The sequence below is a fragment of the Marmota flaviventris genome, chromosome 5, assembly GCF_047511675.1.
Source record: "Marmota flaviventris isolate mMarFla1 chromosome 5, mMarFla1.hap1, whole genome shotgun sequence".
NCBI classification, from domain to species: domain Eukaryota; kingdom Metazoa; phylum Chordata; class Mammalia; order Rodentia; family Sciuridae; genus Marmota; species Marmota flaviventris.
In genome coordinates, this window is record NC_092502.1 from 36,943,813 (window position 1) to 36,956,283 (window position 12,471).

The 12,471-nt window shown below is 41.7% G+C and overlaps 1 protein-coding gene across 6 annotated transcripts in view; it reads right to left on the minus strand.

The window, feature by feature from the left end:
• Rufy1 (RUN and FYVE domain containing 1) overlaps positions 1–10,260 on the minus strand; it is a 57,695-nt gene extending 47,435 nt beyond the window's left edge. For 3 of the 6 annotated variants that reach the window (XM_071612152.1, XM_027953331.2, XM_071612153.1), the window contains exon 1: positions 9,493–9,803. In XM_071612152.1, coding sequence (XP_071468253.1) covers positions 9,493–9,784 — 292 coding nt within the window. In that variant the 5' untranslated portion in view covers positions 9,785–9,803. Of the gene's footprint in view, positions 1–9,167; positions 9,185–9,492; positions 9,804–9,990 lie in introns of those variants that run through there. The other 3 variants (XM_071612154.1, XM_027953328.2, XM_071612156.1) reach the window with 3 other exon arrangements.
• Between the last annotated feature and the right edge of the window lie 2,211 nt (positions 10,261–12,471).

A 12,471-nucleotide genomic window follows, 5' to 3' on the forward strand; every position in this document is an offset into this window, starting at 1 on the left:
CAAGACCCTGTCTCAAAATTTAAATAAATAAATAGTGCTGGAGACCTACCATAGTGGTAGGGCACCCCTGGGTTCATGTCCTAGTTAAAACAAAACAAAAACAAACACACAAACACACACACAATGCAATTTACAGAACATCACAAAGCTCTACACTTTTTGAATTACCAAATAAATGATCTGATCGGGGATATCAATCTTGACTATTTTACAGGGTCCAGGCCTGTCATCTAAAGGAGTAAATCTGAAGAAAGATTGAATTAGAAAAAAACATGTCCAATCTCAAGGAATTTTAGGGATTCTTTTCGTTGGTTTCTGTTACAGAAAAGTGATGGAATTTCTTACAGTGGTCCATGTTATCCTTTGAATATACCTTGCTGCTCTGTCACTGCAATTTATTTTTAAAATGGACATGTTTCTTTCTCTCCCTCTTTCCCTGCTCCTCCCTAATCTCTCTGTCCCTAATCTCAGGGGAAACAGGATTACCTTTCTTCCCCACCCTAGGGAGATTTATCTGTCCTTGAGCATACATCCACCATAGGAATGAAGTAATCCAGACTTTGGGGATGGCACCAGATCTCAGAAATGACTATCTCCTAAGTAAATTACAACTCCAACAGAGAACAGGTGGAATGTAGCCTTTGATTCACCTCTTAAAAGTCTCCTGCTCCTTGATGTGCAGAATCACAGCCTCTGGGACAGGGCTGTGCTTCTTCTTTGCTAGCAAAGCAATAAACCTTTTTCTTTTTTTCTCAAAATGATCTCCTTATTATTGGATTGGCATCAGAGACAAGGACTGAGCTTTTGGTAACAAATTCTTTATAAACTTTTTTGAGTTGTGAGTAACCCTTTGGTGTCTTGCATAATCTTTTAATACAGTGGTGTTATTGTGTAAGGAATTGATAATAAAACATTTCTGTACTTGCCTAGATTTCACTTATCTCTGTGGCTAACTTAAGGAGTTTGCCAAGAGGAAAGGGAAAAAGTGTGCTTCACTTTGGAAGGAGCTGCATCAATTATGCAGGGGCCTTTTGACACATGGAAAATAAAATTTGTCATGGAAGGTAACAGAAAAAAGCATGATATGTACTACCAACCTAATGAGAAATATACAGCTAACTAATGTTATGTTTTTAGTTTTTGTTTTGTTAATGACTTCTCACATGAGCACATTCATATGAGTATGTACGCATAAAACATTACTCATCCTTTAGGAGGTCTCATCCTGTTTGTATGAAATTAGTGTGTTGGGAGAAGAAAGTACTCAGGCTATATGCAAAGACACTTGGAAAGAAACAATAGTGCTGAAGGCAGTTTTGGGGAAGGAATATAATATGTTGAATGTTCTTTTATGTGTTTGGATTTTTTTTTTTTTAAACTATGTGTATTTCTTTAACAACAGCCCCCTCCGCCCCCACCCCCCAAAAAATACAGAATAACTGTGGACAACACAATCCCTGTGGGGCCCAGATCCCACATTGGATAACTTTAACTGTTTTTTTTTTTTCTTTTTTGAACTGGGGATTTAACTCAAGGATGCTTTATCATTGAGTTACACTTACAGCCCTTTTTATTTTTATTTTTTTAAATTTTGAGACAGGGCCTCACTAAGTAGCTGAGGCTGGCTTCAAACTTGCAATCTTCCTGCCTCAACCTCCTGAGTCACTGGGATTACAGGCAAGCACCATACCCAGCCTTTTGCATAACATTTTAAAACAAGCATTCAAAGCATTATCCAAGAGTCCTTTAAAATTGCTTCTGAAAAAATGTTATCTGGCAGGGGTGCTACTCACATTCAACCATCTCCACTCCTAAACTGCTCTCTGAAAACTCTTACTGTCCTTATTACTTGGATTAGCCAGCTGTGGCCCTGGTCCTGGATCAAGTGGAATACTCTTTCTTCCAATTTACTTCTCGGAGGCCTCTGCAGAATGTGCTGTGCAGGGCCCATTTCCTTCTTGTCCCACCTGATGGCTTCAGTTCCTGGTGACCTTTTGGGACCAGCCACACTGCTCATCCCTATAGTTATTTGAATTTCAGTCCTTTGGAAGTCATGTTCATAATTTTGGCCAGATTGAGCACAGCAGTTCATTATTTATTTATTATAATAAATAGTGCTGGAGACCTACCATAGTGGTAGGGCACCCCTGGGTTCATGTCCCAGTTAAAACAAAACAAAAACAAACACACAAACACACACACAATGCAAATTACAGTGGTTGAACTCAGCGATGCTTAACTACTAAGCCACATTCTGATTTCTTTTTATATTTTATTTTAAGATAGGACAGTTTTTTTTTTTTTTTTTTTTTGAGAGAGAGAGAGAGAGAGAGAGAGAGAGAGAGAATTTTTAATATTTATTTTTTTAGTTTTTGGCAGACACAACATCTTTGTTTGTATGTGGTGCTGAGGATCGAACCTGGTCCGCACGCATGCCAGGCGAGTGTGCTACTGCTTGAGCCACATCCCCACCCCAAGATAGGACAGTTTTAACTACATGCATTTCTGTCTCTTGAGGAAACTGTCCTCTTGCTAAACTGCTTAGGGCCTCGTTAAATTGCTGTAATTGGCTTGGAATTTGCAATCCTCTTGCCTCAGCCTCCTGAGTTGCTCAGATTACAGGTATGTGCCACCAAGCCTAGCACTTACTACTTTCTTTAAACTGACTAATTAAAAAATAATCTACATAGTCCCTATTATGACATTTTATATATAAAGTTATTTAAAAAGAGAAGCTGAGAATAGGCTCAAAAGATACACTGTCCTGATTCAAGTTTCCTTCTTTGTAAAATGGAATAATGATGTTACCCACACAATTTGTCAAGATCAGTGCAAAATTTTGGACCAGGGCCTGGACCAAAGTACAGAAGTCAATCTCCTTTTCCCCAATCCTAATGGATTGCAACTTTGCTGCAAAGAGGGTGTGGGTAGGAGGCCCCCGCCTACATGCCTGCCTAATATGCTGCCTTGCCCTGAGATTCAGAGGGTTCTGACCTTAACTACCTGTGGTTGCGTGGGGTTAAGGAGGGTAGAGAGAAACCCCAAGGCTTCCAGAGTGAGCCATAGCACCAGGGAGGAAGTAGAAGGTGAGACCCCCCTGGAGCCTGGCTCCAATGCCCCTTCATGTGCTCCTTGGTCCCAACAGACTTCACTTATGAGACAAACTTAAAGAAAAAAAATTAAGAATTTCAAGCATGGGGCAGTTTTGACTGGCTCTTTGAACCACACTGATTAGACTGAATTGACTGCACACCCATGAAGCCAGTCCTGCTACCTTCAAGGATTACTGTGAAGATTAAATAGATGGTCCATGTACTGATAGTACATGTACTAAATTGCTAAATTGCTTAGGGCCTTGCTAAATTGATGAAGTTGGCTTGGAATCTGCAGTCCTCCTGCCTCAATACCAGAAAAAAAAGATAGTACATGTAGAGTCTCACTAAGTTGCTTAGGACCTTGCTGAGGCTGATTTCAAACTTGAAATCCTCTTGCCTCAAACTTCCGAGTTGCTGGGGTTATATGGCCAGCTATTGTTTTTTGGCAGTACTGGGGATCAAACCCAGGGCTTCATGCATGCTAGGCAAGTGCTCTATCAATGAGCTATCAGTGAGTCCCGGCCCTTTGTTTTGAGAGAGATTCTTGCTAAATTGCCTAGGCTGGCCTTGAACTGTGATCCTCCTAATCTAGCCTCCTGAGTCCCAGCTGCCTGGCAAATGTTGGCTATTTTTATGACATTATCCTAAGTGGAAAACCCGAAATTTTTCAAATATGTATTTATTCATCAAATATTGATTACTTATTATTCTTGCTAGGCACTGGCTTATTTTATTTATCAATAAACAGCTCATGTTTATTATAGTCAGGCATGGTGAAATGATGTTTCTTTTAGTCAATGACAGACCAATGCACACCTCATATTTGTGGTGATACTGGTGTAAACAGACCTCCTGTGCTTCCAGTTATATAAAAGTACAGCACATACAGTTATGTACTATAACTGTAATACTATAATATTTGATACTGTAATACTATAATATTTGATAGTGATAATAAATGACATTAATGGTTTATGTATTTATTATACTAGCTTTTTATTATTTTAGTGTTTACTCTGTTTAAAAAAGTTAACTGTAAAACACTAACCTCAGACAAGTACTTTGGGGGTGTTCTAGAAGAAGGCATATTGCTATCATAGGAGATGACAGTTCCAAGTGTGTTCCCACCCCTGAAAAACGTGTCAGTGGGATAAGATTGGGAGGTGGAAGAAGTGGTATGATGATCTTGACCTTGCATAGGCCTAAGTTATGTGTGTATTTTATTTTATTTTATGGTATTGAGAATTGAACTCAGGGGTGCTCTACTACTGAATTACACCCCCAGCCCTTTTTATTTTTATTTCTCAGTCTGGCTTCGAACTTGTGACCCCCCTGCCTCAGTCTCCCAAGTTGTTGGGATTACAGGCATATGCCACTGTACCCTATTGTATTTTATATCTTTTTCTTTTTTTTGTACCGGAGACTGAACTCAGGGGCACTTGATCACTGAGCCACATCCCCAGCCCTTTTTTGTATTTTATTTAGAGACAGGATCTCACTGAGTTGCTTAGCGCCTTGCTTTTTGCTGAGGCTGGCTTTGAACTTGTGATCCTCCTACCTCAGCTTCCCAAGCTACTGGGATTACAGGCCACCGTGCACCCAGCATATCTTCATTTTTAATTGACATATAGTAATTACACATATTTATGGGGATATAGTGTGACTTTTCAATACATATATACAAAGTAATGGCCATTCCAAGGTATTGGCATATCTAGCACCTCAGATAGTATTAGTTCCCTGTGTTGAGAAAATTCCAAATTTCTGTTAGCCATTATGGAACATTCAATCAATTGTTGCCAATCAGGCAGGGGATGTAGCTCAGTGGTAGAGTGTTTGCTTGACATGTATAAGGCCCTGGGTTCAATCCTTAGTATCACCACCAAGAAAGAAAGAAAGACAGAAAGAAAGACAAAAAAGAAAGAAAGAAAGAAATCAATAATTACCAATCACAGTTATCCTAGTGTACTACAGAACATTAGTAGTTTTTCCTCCTATCAAAATGCACCCCATATCCATTAACCTTTCTCTTTCTATCACCCTCTCTCATCCCTGGCTCTGGTAATTACCACTCTATTTTCTATGAACCTTAGGTCTTAACAAAAAAGCTTAAAAAGTAAAAAAATAAATAAAAATAAATATAGGGCTGGGGATGTAGCTTAGTGGTAGTGCACTTCCCTAGCATATACAAAGTACTGGATTTCATCACTAGCACAGCAAAATAAATCCATCAATACATATACCCAGCAAAAAATCAATAAAAACAAAAATAGAGCTGGGGATGTAACTCAGTGGTAGAGCACTTGCCTAGCACATGCAAGGCCCTGGGGTTTGATCCCTAGCACTGCAAAATCAATCAATCAATCAATCAATATTAAAAATTTCAAAAACAGATAAAGGATATAAAGAAAATATTTCTGCACAGCTATGTAATGTGTTATTATGAGAATCACATAGTAAAAAAAAATTAAAGTTTATTAAGCCAAAAAAGTTATAGTAAGCTAAGGTTCATTTATTACTGAGGAAAGAAAAAAAATTTTTGTAAACTTAGTGCAGTGTGGGGAGCCATTCTCACACGTGACTGGGCAACTCCTGGTTTGGGTCTGAGGCACTCTGGCTAAACTGTGTCGGAGCTTTCCCGACCCTCTCCTGGTGCGAGAGCCTGTCCGTGTGGGGGTGTGACTTGACCACTTACCCTGGGGCCAATCACTGACCCTGACCTTGGAGTGCTGCCCCCCTCAACCTTCATTGGATGGAATTCTCCCCTGAATTTCTTGTTCCCCAATAAAAGGCTACTCCCTGGCATGCTCTCTCTCTCTCTCCTGATAGCCCTGAGTAATCCCTGCTGCCCTACCGGGTGGTTCGAGATATGAGTCAGAGGGAAAGCCGTCTCGGACATGGTCATAGAAAAAGGTAACTGAGTCTGTGTGTTTTATTTCGATCTCACTAGCTAACTTTTATGCCAAGAACCTCTTTAATGAAACCAGTGCGCTGGTCGCATGGTGGAATTTGGCGCCCAACGTGGGGCGCCAATTGCCAGGTTTCTGTTCTCGCGACTAAAAGGCTCGGGGGTCACTCTAGTTAAATTGGGCTAACTGGGCTGCACGAAATAACCACACAAGAGACACAAATACCTTTTTCTTTGGGGTTGCTGTGACGGCTCCTCTGACCTTAAGGGTCCGCAGAAAGAGAGAGCGAGAGCACGCGCTGACCCCTTTTATTGAGGAGAAGCTATTCAAATGAGGCAAGGGGTCAGGTTTCAGGGGCTGAGTCTATTTTCATGATGTCCACTGTCAGCAGGTTGACTGATACCTGGGTAGGCCACACCCAAGGGCACAGTAAGAGGAGGGGACACACACAAGGCACTTCCATGGAAGATTCTATCCTAAACAGGGCAAGGGGTTATATTACAAAGGAACAGGTGAGCATAGCTTCACCCATGGGGCTGTAGCAAGACACACCCATTTCTGTGACTGAGCACCTCAGCACCCAGCTGGGGAGTGTAACTCAGTCACCTGTAAGGTTGGCCTCCCACAGTACAGTACAAGTATACAGTGTTTATAAAGTTTACAGGAACATATAGTAATGTCCTCAGTTTTCATCACTCATTACTCACTCACGCCTAACTCAGAGCAATTTCCAAGCTTGTAAGCTCCATTCATAGTTAAGTGTCCTATACAGGTATACAATTTTTACCTTTTATATTTTATTTTACAGTACTTTAGATGTGTTTAGATACACAAAAACCACTGTGTTACAGCTCCTACTGTACTCAGTACAATATCATGCCATACAGGTTTGCAGCTTAGGAACAATTGGCTATACCATGTAGCCTAGGTGCATAGTATGCTAGACCACCCTGGTTTCTGTAAGTACACATTATGTTCACACAATGATGCAAGTGCCTAACAATGCACTTCTTAAAATGTAACCTCATTGTTAAGGGCTGCATGACTATATTTGCTTACTTTGTCATCTGAGCTAAGAGGTTACCAGGAGATCCTGTGTCTTGACTCTAAAGACTGTTGTACAATCAAATTTTCACTTACATGTGGAAAAGTCTCCAGAAAGGGGTCATCTTAGAGGGCAGTGGAGTCCTGGATTGAGCAGGCTCTTTCCTTACTTTGTAGTCCTACTTTGCACTGCCTGAATCTGACATCGACAGATGTACCAGTGGGTAGAAGGGAATCAAAAAACCGCAAAGGCACCTTACAGTATTTTTTTTTTTTTCTTTTTTTGGTGCTGGGGATTGAACCTAGGGCCTTGTGCATGCGAGACAAGCACTTTACCAACTGAGATATATCCATAACCCACATTACAGTATTTCTTAGAAAGCACTATAGTCTTTAGTCAGCTCTGCCCCACAGCCATTGTGAATGTTCTACACTACACTATCCAATAGCCATATGCAAGTTACGAGGCACTAAAAGTGTGGCTGCTGTGACTAAGGAACTCAATGTTAAATTCAATAAAATAGTGTCCCTCATTATCCACAAGGGGATTGGTTCCAGGATTCCCAAGATACCAAAATCCACAGATGTTCAAGTCCCTTCTCTAAAATTATGCATAATTTAAATCATCTTTAGATTACTTATAACACCTAAAACAATGTAAATACTCTGCATATAGCTTCCATATGATAGTTTAGGAAATGACAAGAAAATCAGTACATGTTCAGCACAGACACAATTTTTCCCCTGAATACTTCACTTTTCATCTGCAGTTGGTTGAATTCATGAACGCAGAACCCATGTATAGGACTGCCAAATGTATTCAATTTCAATTTTTAAATTCAATTAAAAAAATCAGCCAGGCATGGTGGCATATGCTTGTTGTTCCTATTACTCAGGAAGCCGAGGCAGAAGGATGGTGAATTTCAGGCCAGTGTGTGTAACATATAGAAATGTGGAAATAAAATAACAAATGAAAACAAAACAACAACAACAACAACAACAAAAAAAAAAAAAAAAAGAAGAAGAAGAAGAAGAAGAAGGAATTCAATATATATTCTTTTAACCCAGGGGTGCTGTACCACTGAGTTATATTCCAGTCCTTTATTTTTTGACACAGGGTCTCACCAAGTTTCTAAGGCTGGTCTGCGACTTGTGTCTTCCTGCCTCAGTCTCCCTAGTTGCTGGGATTATAGGCAAGCATCATCATGCCAAGCAAGAAATTCAATTTTAATAGAATCTTAATTAATTTTACATTTAAATATCACTCAGGTCTAATGATTACTGTATTGGATAGCACAGCTCTAAATATTTGGCTTATAGGACTAGGTCAAATCTTAATATCATAATCATTTAATGTTTCCTTTCTTCTCATAGACATGCTGAAACATTAGATTACAAGGGTTTAAATGGATTTCTTTCTTTCTGTACTGGAGATTGAACCCAGGAGCGCTTTACCACTGAGCCACATCCCCAGTCCTTTTTATTTTGAGACAGAGTCTCCCTAAATTGTTTAGGGCCTCACTAAATTGCTGAGGTTGGTCTTGAACTTTGGATCCCGGCTGGGATTACAGGCATGCGCCACCATGCCCGGCTGTTTAAATGGATTTCAAGAGCTCATTGGGTGATTAAAAAAAAAAAAAAAAATCCCCATTTTTACAGTCTGGAAACTGTAAGTATGAGGGGTGATGGCTTCTCCCGTTAGTGGCAGTGCCTGAGGAGAACCAAAACCTACTGTCTCCCGACTTTATTGTTCTTACTCCACTGTGAGTCACATTTGCTCTTTCAACACCCGCGGGAGGAAGGTGGGAGACCCACTGGATTCTGAGTTTTAACAGCAAGAGAATGGTATTGTGTTCGATTCTTGTTTTTATTTTTTTGTACTGGGGATTGAACCCAGAGACGCTTTACCATTGAGCAACACTCCCAACCCTTTTTTAATTTTGAGACAGGGTTTCGGAAAATTGCTCAGAGCCTCCTTAAATTGCTGAGACTGCCCTCAGATTTGCCATCCTCCTGCCTCCGCCTCCCAAATCGCTGAGATTATAGGCGTGCGCCACTGCGCCCTACGATACTTAAGTATTCAAAAGTTAATACGGATTACTTAAATCTAAATCCGTACCTTTTCTTATCTACAGTCAAATCCGTGAGAAAAGTGCTGCTGTTCTGGAGCGTACAATTACTACTGCAAAATGACGAATGGCTGTGGCCCAACTTCAGGCTGTCCAATCCCATGGCCGAATCCCGTTTCAGCAGTGCAGCGTAAAGACCGCCGGCGAGCAGCGAGGCGTGTAACAGGTTGTTTGTGTTGACAACTCGTCTGACTAGCTGAACTGGACGTACACCCTCGCCAGCCCGGACCCCACCGCGACCCGGAGCCTCAGGGATCAGCTACCCACGCGCAGCGCGGCAGCAGCACCACAGGGGCGCCCCCCGGTAGAGCCTACCTGCGCGCACCGCGCCGTCCCCGCCGCCGTTCCCGCCGCTCAGCCCCGCAGCCGCACGCAGCGCGCTCCCGCAGCTCGCCGACAAGTTCCCGGTGGCCTTTCGCGCCAGGGTCAGGATGGGCACAGACCAGCCCTCGGCCGTCGCCCGGGACCTCGCGGCGCTCCGCAGCTCCCCCGGGCTTGGCAGCTGGCTCCGGTCCACTATCTCAAACTCCTCTCCGGGCTCCGACGCGGACCCTGGCCCTGGCTCCGGCTCCCGCTCCGCCCGGCAGCAGTCTTCCCGGTCGGCCATCTTGGCCGCGTCACGTGCCCGGCGGGCTGGCGGCGGCCGGCGTGCGGGCGGGCGCTCCAGTTCCCTCCTAGCCCTTTTATTTCTGTTCCCCAGATTTATCTCCCTTCTCACCGCCCGCCTTGCTTTTCTTTCGCATTCAAAAGTTCAGGAAAGTACAGATCACCATGTAAGAAACCCCCATAATCCCACCAGCTGGGAAGACTTACTTGCACGGAAGTTGCTCTTGAACTTTCTCTCTTCTAGGATTCTGCACCCAGGCTGCAATATAATGGGCTCCCTAGGCCTTCATTTTCTTAGTGATACGATTTCCTCTTTTTAATTTCATTTCCTGTCTAATATTTTCCACTGTATCATTTTTCTGCAACATTCTTAAGAATGATCCCTAAACTGGGCGCGGTGGTGCAAGCCTGAAATCCCGGCAGATCGGGAGGCTGAGACCCGAGGATCGTGAGTTCAAAGCCAGCCGCAGCAATTTAGCAAGGCGCTAAGCAACTCAACCCTGTTTCTATTTAAAATACAAATAATAGGGTTGGAGACGTGGCTCAGTGGTTGAGTGCTCCTGAGCCACGCCCCTCCCCCCAAAAGAATAAGCCCCAAACTGGCAGCTAAGCAAACTTGGACAGATAAGTTAAAAAAAATTATTATTTTTTTTCCTTTTAAATCAAATGACTACATACGACAGCTTGGCAGGAAAGTGTTTAATACTGTGGTGGACTGGGAATTAGAAGATCTAGGTTTTGCTATTAATTAGTTAAGTAGGATAATAATAGGACTGGCCTCATTGCTAAATAAGATTTTGCAGTAAGGACTACACAGCAGATGTTAGCCATTGTTAGAAACCACTGGCTCTAGTTACCAAACAGTTTGAGCAACTCACCTAGTTATTCAGTCTGCATTTTTATCCGGAAAATGAGGAAATTTGGCTAAATAACAACTCAAATTTCACTAGCGTTTAACACTGTAAAGTGAGGCATGTGGGCTAGCAGAAGAGCCAGAACGGTGGCACACACCTCTAATCCCAGCTACTAGGAATGCTGAGACAGAAAGATCAAGTTCTAGCCAGCCTGAGCAATTTAGTGAGATTCCCTCTCAAATTTTTAAAAGAGGGCTCTGGACCATGAAACAAACAAGAAAGAAAGAAAGAAAAAAAAGCTGAATATTTGATAAAAGTTGTCAATGTTTAGAAATAAGATATTTCACCTAAAAGTCTGGATTTTAGCTTTCTCTTGAATCACTGTAAGATTTGAAAATTTGGTGTGTATTCCCTGTTGGTAATAAACTATTGGGGTGGGCGGTGGCTGCTGTCAAAAAGTATTCAATGACACTTGTAATGAAAAATAATAATCAGGTAAAGGGACCATTGTAACCAGGTCTAGCATTGGGAGAGATTGGGCTCAACTCCCAGTATGGCAGGAGCCAGTGTGAATTTATAGCCAAGGATAGAAAATTACCAAGCAGAAACATCATAAGGGAGATTTTGGCCTCATTAACCTAACAATTCTTGCTGAAGACAAGCCAGGGTGATCAGGATCACTGGGGGGATAGGGAAGGATGAAGATCCTGATCAGATATGGAGGATGGGGTTCTTGTTAAACTGACTTAAAACAAGGCCTCCTGGCTGAGGCAGGAAGATCACAAGTTCAAGGCTGGCCCCAGCAATTTAGTAAGGCCATAAGCAATTTAATGAGACTCTGTTTCAAATAAAAATATAAAGGGCTAGTGATGTAATTTAGTGGTTAAGAACCCCTGGGTTTAATCCCTAATACCAAAACAAAACAAAAAACTGAGGTAAAGCAGTTAAAACTGGATTTTACAAGGTTGTACACAGAAGGACAAAGAGATTTAGATGCCTCACTGAAGGTCAGTGAAGAAAAATATTGTGTCATTTCCCCTTAAAAACCCCTGGTACACCAGGCATGGTGGCACATGCCTGTAATACCAGTGCCCTGGGAGGCTGAGGCAGAGGATAGTGAGTTCAAAGCCAGCCTCAGCAACAATGAGGTGCTAAGCAACTCAATGAGACCCTGTCTTTAAATAAAATACCAAACTAGCGCTGAGGTTGTGGCTCAGCAGTAGAGCACTCCCCTGGAACTGGCAAGGACCTGGGTTTGATTCTTAGCACCACATAAAAATAAATAAATAAATGAAAGATATTGTATCAATTACAACTAAAACATAAATATTAAAAAAAAAAAAAAAAAAAAACTAGGGCTGGGGATGTGTCTCAGTGTTCAAGTGCCCCTGAATTCAATCCCCGTACCAAAAAAAAAAAAAAAAAAAAAAAAAGAAAGAAAGAAAGAAAAAAAAAAAAAAAAATCCCAGGCACTCCCTGGGTTTCAGTCTTGGTCCAGCCCACTTCATCAATTTTGACAATCTGTCTGATCTCTGATCTTTGAGAGACATTTGTGGAACCACTGCCCTCAGTGGGGTGGTCCTACTTCATAGGAATTTGTGGGGATGTTGTTTGGGTTGTTTCAATAATAGAGGGCATTCCACTACTTCTTTATTGGAGGTAGACAGAAATGAAGATTGTCTGGAATCACAAAGAATTGTCCAAACTCCTTTGTGACTTTCCAATGTTACTAGACATTATGTAGGTGAAACTGTTTTTGTATAAAGTTTTTTAGGTGAACAGTTTTATTATTATATCAGGAAGTTATGCTTCAGTAACATATAATCCCTAAATC